The sequence below is a fragment of the Lissotriton vulgaris genome, chromosome 1_2, assembly GCF_964263255.1.
Source record: "Lissotriton vulgaris chromosome 1_2, aLisVul1.2, whole genome shotgun sequence".
Lineage (NCBI taxonomy): Eukaryota > Metazoa > Chordata > Amphibia > Caudata > Salamandridae > Lissotriton > Lissotriton vulgaris.
Genome location: NC_141686.1, coordinates 282237712 through 282249854, shown reverse-complemented (window position 1 = coordinate 282249854; position 12143 = coordinate 282237712). Strand labels below are relative to the sequence as shown.

At 45.0% G+C, this 12143-nt stretch overlaps 1 protein-coding gene across 7 annotated transcripts in view; it reads left to right on the top strand.

Moving 5' to 3' along the window:
- SZT2 (SZT2 subunit of KICSTOR complex) overlaps positions 1-12143 on the top strand; it is a 1033029-nt gene that overhangs the window by 334599 nt on the left and 686287 nt on the right. For 5 of the 7 annotated variants that reach the window (XM_086953214.1, XM_086953218.1, XM_086953215.1 and 2 more), the window contains exons 25-28: positions 3533-3709; positions 4316-4520; positions 5289-5345; positions 11646-11758. In XM_086953214.1, the coding sequence (XP_086809340.1) occupies positions 3533-3709; positions 4316-4520; positions 5289-5345; positions 11646-11758 (552 nt within the window). The remainder of the gene's footprint in view (positions 1-3532; positions 3710-4315; positions 4521-5288; positions 5346-11645; positions 11759-12143) is intronic. The other 2 variants (XM_086953216.1, XM_086953219.1) reach the window with 1 other exon arrangement.

Here is a 12143-nt window from a genome sequence, read left to right as displayed (position 1 = left end):
GTCAGGGACATTAGGGGGTTTCAGACAAACTACATCCTCTGAATTTGACACGCTGGTTGTAATTGATGACAATGGTAGCCTTTATCACTCGTAGACTACTTCCTAAGGAAGCAAACTGGGCAGCTATTGAGAAAGAATGGTTTGCCATATTATGGGCTTTGACGAGGTTCTAGCCTACGTATTTCGTATCAAGGTTGTGGTCCTGACTGTTCACAAGGTACTCAAGTGGTTGGTTGGCAGATAAGTGCGAGATACCCAAATTGTTGAGATTGTCTATTTAATTAAAATGTCTAGATTTCAGAGTGGCACACCCAGCCAAAATGAATCATGGGAATACATATGGACTTTGCCCCTGGTTTTACCGATCCGACGACCCTACTTCTCGAACAAGCATAGGAGTAGTCAGTACTGGAAGGTGCGTCTGTTGGGTCATTAATGTCCGCCTGTATAGTCTAAAGATGTGTCCCACTGGTCGGAATGCCCAACTGTGATTGTACCTGGTGCCATGACATTTATTCTAGTCATAGCTTTATAGAGTGTGTGCAGAGGCATAGGACTGTGCCTGACTTTATGAAGTTCTGAACCTGTCCTTTGACCTGGAGGAGCATGCCAAGTGGTCCCACATAGTGGACAGAAGACAACTGTTTCAGTCCTGGGTGTAACACATAAAGTGATAATGTTCGTGATGGTGTTTTTGAGACTGATAATGTGACCAGACCTTTTTCTTCATGTTACTGAAAGGGTGGCCTACAGATCCCTCTTGTGTTAAGTTTGGCTATTAAGCGAGTGTCGAGCACCTTGTACTGGCAACAGATGTATGTTGAGTGTGTATGTGTGTGAGTGTCTGCGTCTATGCAGTACTATTAGAGCTTTGAGTGTGTGTGGCCCTTACTACTGTAGTCAGTTGAATCCATTTTGAATGTTCCAGAGCTGAGATTCCAAATGTTGGAGGCTAGGGACAACTTTCCCAAACAGTAGAAGCTTGTTGCATTCATTTGTGTGGCTGGAGGTTGGAAAAACAGAAAGTTAAATGAGAATGGAGACTGGCATACATTTAGCAATTTTATAATTTTCTTAGCAACAGGCTTCTGATTAGTTGTACCAGAAGACTCTAATAGGCTTGATGGTAGGGGTAAGAGGTGGGACTACAGTTTCTTGTGTGTTGGTGAAGACGTTTCTGGATCAGACCTGCCCTTTTGTTGATCTCGCATTGCTGCTTCATTGAGGCTCTCATTTGGCAACAACTCCAATGTTGCCTGCTGTGAGACACTTCAATCTACAAAAAACTTTGTTGGAACATATGAAAAGGAAACCATACCAATCCACTTCTGAAGTTTGGCCCAGTGGTTCCACATTCTAGGTCTAGAAAATATGCATGAGCCTTGGATCAAAACCACTCCACTTCTTTCCAGTTCCAAATCTGTTGTGGCCAAGCAAGGGCGTGCTCTGCAGAGTTCTTGAACTGCTGTGTGACTACCGCTGATGTGTGCCTGATAGCAGTCTGCCATAGACTGGGGTAAATCACCAGAAATCTGCATCGTCTGCTGGAGAAGCTAAAGGCTTCCCAAGTGCCTTCCTCACTGTTGAGTGATGGAAAGAGTCTGCCTGGATCTGCAGGAGAGGAGACTGTCCAGGGCAAAAACAGACTGCAACCTCCAGAGTAATCGGAGGACATGAGAGCAAGGTAGGAACGACACACACTCCTTATGGCCCCCTTGGTCTCTCAAAACATGTTCCTGGTGGGAACCTCTTTAAGCCTGCATGCCTATATCGGCCTGATCAGGGCTGGATCTGCTGTAGTGACTGCATCGGCCAAATTGAGGCTGCAGCTGCCTGTATCAGCTGTTGTGACGGTGTCGACCGGTCGCAGGTACAACTGCTGTAGTGAATGCGACACCTAGATCAGGGCCACATCTGCTATAGTCTCTTTGCCACCCTTGACAGGGCTAAAATGGCTGTAGTGGCTGCGGCATTCCGGTCTGGACCTCTTACTGCTTAGACTGATAAGTCCAGTTAGTTCTATCACGCAGCTGGTATTCAGACAGAGCCAAGGTAGCAGGTTTAGCACTACAATAGAGACCCATAACTAGGATCCCTGCCCAGTATGCAAAAATTAATTGGGTAATATTTAGTATTAAAAGAAGAGCACTGGGCAGGACATTAAATATTTTATGTTTTAGTTGATTGTTGAGTTCTGAGCTTTATTTTTAATTTGTAAGGGTTTTCCACGAAGGAAGTATCCTGAAAAAGTGACTTCCGTTCAGTTCTTCAGATGCCTGATCTCTCATATTAAATTACCTTTGGGTGTAACTTTTGTGTGAAAGAGAATAGGAAAACAAACACATGTGCACACTTCTCTCCTCTTTCTTCTCGTGTACACCTTCCTGTCTTTCTTCCCTTCACCCACCTCTGGTTTTCCTTGTTTCTGTTTCTTCTTCATCCAACATGCCTTAGTTTAGGAACAATCTCCTATTCATTTAAATGGCAAAATATATCACAACTTGCTTGTGATACTTCGTGAGGACGTCTTTAGACGTCCATATCCTTTATCATTCTGTAGATTTCTGTGAGCTACAATGTGTTGGCTTCTGCCCAGAAAAAAAACTTGCCTATGTCTTGCTTTTTGTGTGTGGCTTTACTTTCTGTAGCTATTCATGAACAAATGCCCACCTCTTCATTTATTTTTGATCAGTCTTGTTACACAGCTGTATGTGTGCTATATTACTAATACGTCTGTTCCATTCATGCTCCTCTTGATGGTAGCAGTGCTCAAGCCCACTCCCGCCTGTGATATAGTGTCTTTCACTGCAGAAGGTGCCATACTCCACTTGATCCATCGACAGTACAGCATCCCACCCGGAATGTGCTTAGATGCTTCTTGTACTCCCAAATTGTGACTGTATTTCTCATCATTGTATCATTTAATGCTGTGTGGCGTATAAGTATTGTGTTCCCGATGTGTCTTCCATAACAAAACCTGTTAGTTCAACTATATCACTTTTTTTGTCCACTCTCTTTTGCTGTTTTGAATGTACAGTGAGTGTTTAAGTCAGTAACACCATTTTATTCAACTCTTAAGATTGTCCTCTTATTTGTATGAAATCTTAGATTCGTAGTATAATCCGATCCCCCAGCTCTTATTATATTGAAAGTGCAGGTGTTTACAAGTCAGTGATGGTGTTGAACTTTGCACTCTTCTACTAAATAGGAAGCATGGTGGTGTGACCGACTGTATACCTTAAGCTAAATGTCCTTTTCTAGGTAACAAGCTAATTTTAATTTATTCATAATTGTGTCAATTAGAACTTAAACGGGGACACACTACTTGAGACAAGGTTACGTCATCAAGACACTTTTGACGACTGACAATTCTAAAGAACTCACACTTGTTCTTTCTCCCTATCATTTTGTAAACTGTGCCTCATTTTGCTTGTGCTTCTCTCCCAAGACCTAATGTTGTGCCCTTTGTGATGTGTGGTCCTTTCCTTTGGATCTTGCGTGTGCAGATAACATGTAGATATTTAATATCCAGATGTGCAGAAACTGATGCCATCAAACCCAGAGAAAGTTCCCAAGGAAGAAGGACGGCAGGGAGAGTACCCCTCAACTTCAGACAATAGCAGCGTGGGAGACTTAGCCAGCCCACAGGAAAAGAAGGTGGAATGGAGGCTTGGCTCTGTGCCCATCCTGAGCGTCACTCCGGCCACTGGTAAGCCTTTAATCTCTCCTCTAAAGTCTGCTCTTGGGTTTGACTGTTCTTCTTAGTCTGCTGCAAGAACAGAACCAAATCACCATAACACGGTGCACTTCAATGTTATGGACTGGTCACACTTAGGATTCACCTTTGGGCATGCATGGTCTTACAGGAGTGGATATTTTTTGTATGATATTGCCTTTGCCAGCTTGTGAAATTGGCTTATGCTGGGCAGACTGGCAAACCCGGTAAGCTGCATTCTACGACTACTATTGTCCTTCATTCGCTTTCAGGTTAGATCATGGATGATTTAAGGTTGGAATGTGTGAGTCCTAGATCGTTTCCGATATAAGTCAGATAGGTGGTGGCAAGGAAATTATGCCATTTAGGGTGTGCCATGATATTAGGTACTTCTGCATAAGAGAGTGAAAGGGCATAAAAACAAAACATCCGAAGCAATAAATGCATTGGATGGATTATTTGGTTAACCAGGGGATTATGGTGCGGCCAGACTGCTTGGGAAGGATGGGTTAGCGGTTCATTCCTGTGTTAGTCTTTTCCACATGAAGTATTGTTGAGATTGAGTTTTATACCCCTTCACGTGGCTCTTTGCTTTTCCAGATGGTAAATTTGACCACACCGAGCTCGGAGGATCCCAGAAGCGGGATTCTCACATCTCCTTTATTCGGCAGGCCTCTCAGCCTGATCCCAATGACCCCCGACGCCTCCGCTGTCCTGTGTATGTGTACAACTGCGCAATGGATGTGCTACGAGAGCAGCTGATCAACCCTCGTCCCGATAAGGCTGCCCGAGATATCTTCTTCAGGTAAATGTTTCCATTCCTTACTCCTTGTCACTAGTTCCGAGGCCAGGTAGAAAATTGTAAATTGATACTTGTATAGCGCACTACTCACCCGCAAGGGTCTCAAGGCGCTTGTACGAATACCGCTGTGGAACCCATCCTGGTTTTCCCTGTGAGGCGCCCACTCCTGGGCACCCCCAAGGTGGAGGCCAGGCGCCCTTAGCGTTGTGGGGGCTGTTGTGGAGATTAAGCAAGCTATTGCCCAGAGTTGCAGAGTTGGACTCCATGATTGCAATAGGCACCGAGGCGGGAATTATCAGGTCCGTGGAATTTTTGAGCCCAAACCCGCCGAGGCGGGGAATTGAACCCTGGTCCCGGGCTAGACCTCTGCATCAGGGTCTGCCGCTCTAACCATTGAGCCACACTTCTCCACCAGAAGAACCCACAATTGAGGGTTTTTGATTTCAAATCTTTTTAATTAAAGTTCAAAACAAAGAGGGTTTTAAGGTCGATGGGCTATTCTTAGTTTTCATAAACAAAGCTTCTATGTGTTTTTGTTACAATAGAAAGGGGGTATATGTCAGTGTCCACCCTGCATCTTGGCAGGAAAATGTCAAATATGTGCATGCTGTTATATTTATTCTTTTCTTGAGATTGCTAAGACTTGTTAGACTCACCAAAGGTCTCTTTCTGGATTGATTGATTTCTTTACCCCCCCCTGGAGGCATGGAGATATATAGGGACGCATTTTGGGTGATGGGTGTTTCTAAAACTATTTATTTTCTCCCCCAGTGAGTATAGGCAACAGGACTGCAGTACCTGGGAAGTGTTTCTGGATGTAAAAAACAGGTAGTTTAAATGTGTCTTGCTGCTTCTCCCGCTTTCAGGAGGATCTGTGCTTGCACTGCATGAGCTTGAAATGTGTGTTGCAGAGGGCATCCTGGGCAACTGGTGAGGCCATCACAAGCAACTATGTAGGTAATGGTGGGTATAGATCATTCAAGAGCAGGGAACTATGTGAGGATAGGCAATGTGTGGCTGGTGGGCAATTACATAACAGGATTGCAATGTGGATATAGACCATTACATGGACAGAAAAGGTGCTCGGATAGATGAAACTAAAAAACAGAAGAGGAGGAGGTGTGGCGTACACAGGCAATGAAAGGATGAAGCAAGGGCTGGATAGTCACTGGCAGTTGGCTCTGTCGCAAAGATAGCCATTGACTGAACTGTATGGGATAGACCATCGTATCCCCAGAAGTTTTGTAGTACAGAGCGTCACTAACCTGAACCTTTGTGGGTAGACCATCATATAAGAGGAAGCTATGTGGGCTAGACTATCACATGATGGGTGGGAGCAGCAAGTCACTCACAGGAGCATTTGTGAGAAAGAAAGGATCTTTGACATAATATGTGTGGGCTACACTGTTAAATGACAAAATGCTGCCTGGGACAGGAAGCTTCAGGCAGACAGCTATGTGAGATATACAGTCAAATGGAAGGAAGCTACGTATGATTGTCAGTCAGACTCCATGTGGGAGAACACAGGCCAGGTAGGGGCTACTGGGTCACAGATGTGGGGACTGATGTTATTTGACTCTACTGTCCTAGGGCCTGTCCAACTAGGACTCTGGAAATTCTGCCAAGCACAGTCCTTTCAGCACCTGACTCTCAGTGGTAGCAATGGTGAGCAGTGACCGGCTTCTCTGGTATGTTTGTGAGGTAAATCAGGCTCTGCATTTAACTCTTCCCTGGTAATACAGTAAGATAATTGTCCAGCCCAGTGCTTCCCTTTATAAAACACAAGTACTTTATTACAGGAAAGCAAAATACTAAGCATTACAATAATGCTGGGGTACCCAATTTGCAAGTGTGAGTCTTTTGATGCATAAATGTCTGAACGCCCCACCCACCTCAATCCAGCACTCTTCCTGTCCTCTCATCATCTCAGTCTCAAGGTTAATGTTGTGTAGTCTCTAGTATGAGTCCAGTGTTCTCCCCCGCTTCTCTCAGCATACATTCTCAAAGGCTCAAGTCCTGTTTCAGTCTCTCCTCCATCTCTGCTTGGGGCTGCAGTGAACCTTCCTGCCGCAGTCATCAGGGTCTTCCCACATGGCACATTGTCTTGATGAAATAAATCAGATGCTGGCCACATGGCTAGTCTCGGAGAGCCGCAGTAGGAACAGGTGCTTCAGGGCCTCTACTAGGTCTGGCTATTGCCTGGCGCAGACAGACCTCTAGGATTTGGTTGTCATGCCCAATCCCGTCACTCCAGTGAGTCGTTGGTGCGTTGCATTGGGCCTTTCAGGGTGTAGCAGCTTGTTATTACCTTGACAAAGTAGTGGTCGGTTTGTGGTCTAGTTGCGCCTCCTTGCTCCATCCAGTCATGGAGACGGATGCGCGAGACCACGCAGTAGTATGGTTGGGGGCACAGAGGCATCCAGCTTGCTCTCCTCTCCTGTTTGTGTGCCGTGGGATGTAGTCCCCGAGGCATGCCATGTTTGCGCCGGACTTCAGCATTTCTTTACGATGACCTCTGCAGAGGTGGAGGCACCCGGGGCAATCTGGGTTTGGGATAAGTGACACCTCGCATATCCCTTCCTCAGAGGAGTAATTTTAAAGATAGCTGTGCCAACCCCTGAGGTATTTCCTGAAAGTGCAGCAGAGCGCAACACACTCGCTTTTTTTGGGGGGATTTTCTTTCAACAAGTGCAAATCTTGGAAGTTGCAAAAAGATCAGGCCCTGTTGGCCAATGTTTCTCATTTTGGGCTTGTTATGCTCCTGGTGGCCAGGCCTAGTCATGAGTATTTTCAACAGGCCTCTAAATTCCATGTGTTCTGTGGACTGCTGGATTTGCTGTCTCCCTGTGCCAACTTTCTCATCTGCCTGGGTCCTGGTGCTCCTTTCCTGCTAGTTTGAGCATCTAGTTCAACCCCTTCATAACCAGCTAGCAGTAATCTGTCCTGCCCACCCTCCCCATGTCTTGCAGAGCACCTGTGGGGGGCATCGGAGTCCAGGTCTTTTCTATAGAGATTCTAAGGGAATCATCCAGGGTCCTACAGTAGGTCCTCACCTCCCCCCCACCCCAACTGTTCCTCAGGGTGCAAAAATGGAGCCTTCCCCACTGCCCCTGAAAAGATCCTTCCTAGTCCTGGGGCTCAGTTGGTGATATAGTGCTTAGTCCATGTTTGCTGGGCATCAGGTAGCTTCTCTTTCCAGCTGGGCATTCATTCTACTGTCGTCGCTTCCTAGGTCCAGTGTTGGCTTATCTGTCTCTCCCTTGTGCAGTGGTTTTTAAGTAGGTGTGCAAAGTTCTAGATGCCAGACACCCCCGGTCAAACCTAGGATGCCACAGCATCTATCCACCCCTATTCCATCCTTTCTGCACATTATACAGGGGCATTCCAACATGGCGACTTCATGTTTTCTCAGGAAAAGGCTCCTCTGAGGGACTCAGCTATGTTCTTAACTGGCATCACTGTCTGGCCCCTTCCCACCAAAACTTCAGAGGTGAACCCCTACTGTCTTGGCTCCAGACGTTCAGGCTTCCTCCTTTGTTCTAGTGGGCCTGAGCTGTCCCAGTCCAGGTGCAGTGTGAAAGCTAAATTTCACTTCCCAGGAGCTAAGTCAATCACTAATAATTGCTCCTTTTGTGTGCAGAGGTTTTTTTTCTTCCTCCACTGGGGAGCACAGTAATTAACTTGGACAAGTAAGGGGGACAAAGGCCTGAAATCGAATTATGAGCTGAGCCAGAGAAATATGATAATTTCTGAAGTCCATAAGATCTTGATGTAGTGTGCTAGGGATTGCAAATTCGAACTCAGTATGCATGCTTTACCCTCAGTTTGACACCTCGTTGGATCCTGCAGGTTTACGTGGAGCAAAACTGTACTTTAGGGCAGATTCCTCCTATATGTATAATACAACACAGAAACACCGCTGATTTTCCAGTATGCACTACAGATGCAGTTTCCTATTCTGTGAACGTCCGCTCATATTATAAGGCATAGCCCAGGACAGCACCTATCCTTGCAGTGTCCCTTCTGAGATAGACTACCTGTGCGCAGCTTCTGGGTTGCACACAATGGTAGTCTCACACGCAGACCCCATACATGTGCACACATGTGTGCACACATGATCTTGTGTAACCAGCCCACTGCCTCCTACCGTGATCTTAAACGGCAGATTTTGGCGGTTAGGATGCTCATTCCAATTAGTATATATTTACCATAAGTTAGGGCCGGATTACGATCTTGCCGAATGGGATACTCCGTCACAAGTGTGACGGATATCACATCTGCCATATTAAAAGTTTCATAGGATATCATGGAATTGTAATTTAGCTGCTGGGATATCCGTCACGTTTGTGATTGAGTAACCCTGTCCTCCAAGATCATAATCCGGCGCTTGCAGTCAAATAGTGAGACTCACTCACAATTAAAAATCAAAAAACTGGTTAGGCAAAAGAGAAAATCCTGGACGACTAAATGGTTGCTCCCATTTGCTACAGTTGTCAGCCCTCAGGTGCAGGCTTCCAGGTGATATCCTGGGTCCTGGTGGCAGTACCCTGAAATGGCACAAAAGGTTTTGATGTAACAACTGTCAGGCTATATCTGCGTCACGTAGTGCCTCCAGGCGACAGCGCCAGATCTTCGGAGTAGTGCTTGCTCGGAGGCACGTTGGGTAAAGTGACCGGTCCTCTACTTGCAAGAGGGGTACCGGTGTGGGCACCTCTGGATTTAAGTCTTTTCTTCTTTTAAGCAGTCAGTACAAAATAGCACTGACTCCGGGTTCACAGTGAGCAGGTGTACAATAGGCTCCCACGCATAAAAATGCCTGGTCCGAGTATAAGCCCTATAAAAGAGAGTAAGCTACCACCACCACGCTACACCTATAAAACCTGTGACAAGGAAAATAGTCCAGCTGTCACTATGATGAGTCTGCTTGGTGCGTCCTTCCAGGTCAAGTCCAGAACCTCTCGTAAGTCAAGGCAGGGCCTAGGCCTCCACTCACACACATGATTAACGTAAAGCAAGGCGAAATCCAAACACCAGAATAATAGATATTAGCAGTTTGTGCATACAGTACAGGGGGCATGACTGTACACCATGCAGGGATCACAAAATAAACAGTTACATGACAAATATCTATATGATATAGACCATGAAATGTCAGAAAGCTATATGCAGAAACAAAATTATATGATCGGAATTGTTTGATAAACTATTACGTGACCTGTTTCTGTGGAATAGTCCGTTACTGACCGAAACCAGCATAGAATGCACAATGCTCTGCAGGATAAACCATCACATTGCATGAAGCTAAGTAGGATAGATCTTCTTAGGTAGACAAAATATGCCGGATAGATCATGTGACAGGTAGCTGTGTGGTTATACATCATGACATGATGTGTATATTTGCATGGACAGACAATTGCATAAAAGCATAGGATAGATTGAACAGGAGAGGAAGCTATTGGAGCTACACCGTCACAGACAGGAACCTGAGTAGCACATGTATTGACATCACATTAAGCTGTGTGGGATAGGCAGTCGTATGACAGGAAGCTGTGTGGAATCGTCTATAGCATCAAAAAAAGTTGTGCAAGATAGAAGTCACATGACAGAAATCTGTGTGGGTGCCTACCACCGCATGACATGAATGGATATATCATTGCATTATAGAAAGAAGTGCCTGGTCAGACTGATACAGGCAGAAGAAGTTAGTCCTTCACAGCAAACTGTATTAAATAGACCATCGCATGACTAGAAGCTGTGTGGTATAAAATGACAGCAAGCTCTGCAGGACAAGAACATTTGTATAATACATTTCACTTTCACATGGTGTAACATCATGCCGTGTGCTGTGTTTGTAAACCATTTGGTTTCTTCTGTTTTGGGCTCTCTGTTTTTCTTTAAATTTGTATCTCTTACTCATTTTTTGCTCACAACCAAACAATCCTCAAAAGGAGTACAGGCGCAGAAGAAATATAAAACACAACATTTTCAGGCATTGTTATCTCTTTACAAAGTAGAGAAACTCTCATATTTACTTCACAATAGCCAAGGTAAACATTTCTTTGCTATTTTATTCTAACAGCACTTTAAATTAAATACAAATATTTATTTTAGATGCAATAACTTCTAATTTGTAATAACAGCATCTTCAACCGAATAATTAATGTTTTCTGTGATATAAATAATATTACAACAGTACCTTACATGGCTTGTAGATGGCGTGTGCTTAATGTTTTGCCATCACAGTCTAGTACATGAAAATGTCACATGCATTTTGTTTGGAGACAGAAGCCCCTTGTCATGGGCGTGGAGTTCCTCCTCTACAGTATGTAAGGTCGCAGGTGTTTTAATCCATTCCAGTAACCAGACCCCTGGCTCTTAAATCCCTAGCCAAGCTCTGCTTTGGAATCATGTGCTGCAGGCACTGCTGTGTCAGGGGAGATGTGCGCATCTTCAGTACTAGTTATATTTAGCTGTTGGCCTGGTAGCTGAGAACAGAAATGTACTGCTTTCAGAAGCATTTAGTAGCATCCCTCCAGATGTCCAGTCACCCCTGAGTACCAACAAATTAACTTACTGTTGCAGGCAATAGCCTTGTAACAGCTAGTTTGTACCCTCTAACAAACCCTCTTCCACTGCTCTGTCTTGGCCTATGTTGGCTATATGCTGTTAAGTCCTTGACATATATGCACACCTGTGGTACTCTTAAGTTATCCATTGTGGTTCTTAGTCCACAGACAAAATACAATAGTTTACAATCGGTTCTTATTTTTTATTGTTATTTAAATTATGACCGGTTGGTGACCGGTCGATGGACCTTACAGAACACTCCCTGCCATCAAATCCAGTGGTGAAAATATACTTCCTTGCTTATTCGGAATTCAGATATTTCCCTCTGCTGTGGCTGGTGCTTTCTCCTGAGTGTTGCTGTGCTTGGGATCTGCTCGTCAACTTCTTTGGCAGCCTTTGAAGTGTGCTTTACTCCGGGACCCTGACTGGTAATCCTGATATCAGCTTTGCTCTCAGTCTTTTGGAAGGTGAAAGAGTCCTCTCTGCTGTCATAGCCACAGTGCAGGACCGTCCTTTCAGTTCTCAGGCTTGTCAGTAGTGTAATATATTGGCTTCTTCCAGGACCCATTCCATGGAGCGACCGCCTGCTGCCTCCTGGATAGATCTCAAGCAAAAGGAGCTGGTCAACTACTGCACGTTACTGCAGGAGCATTACCACCAGTGTTATGTGAAAGGTAAGGAATGCAGCCATTACCACTAGTGAAAGGGGCACTGACATTACTACTAGTGATATATGAAAGGCACAGAGCGCAGGCATTACCACTAGAATATTTGAAAGGTTAGGGGTCACATATTGCCATCAGTGTTCAGTGAAAGGCAAGAGGTGCAGGCATTACCACCATGATTTGTGGAAAGTAAGGGGTGCCGGGCGTTACCACCAGTGATGTGTGTGAAAGGTAAGAGATTCTTGCATTACCAATTGTTTCTGCTGCTGGAGAGAAATGTAATTAACTTGGCACAGCAGGGTGACAAAAGTCTTGGGCTCTGATCTTGAGCTGAGCCAGAGAAATATGAAAATCCTGGTGTGCACCTGTTACAACACATTTTTTACAACGCACT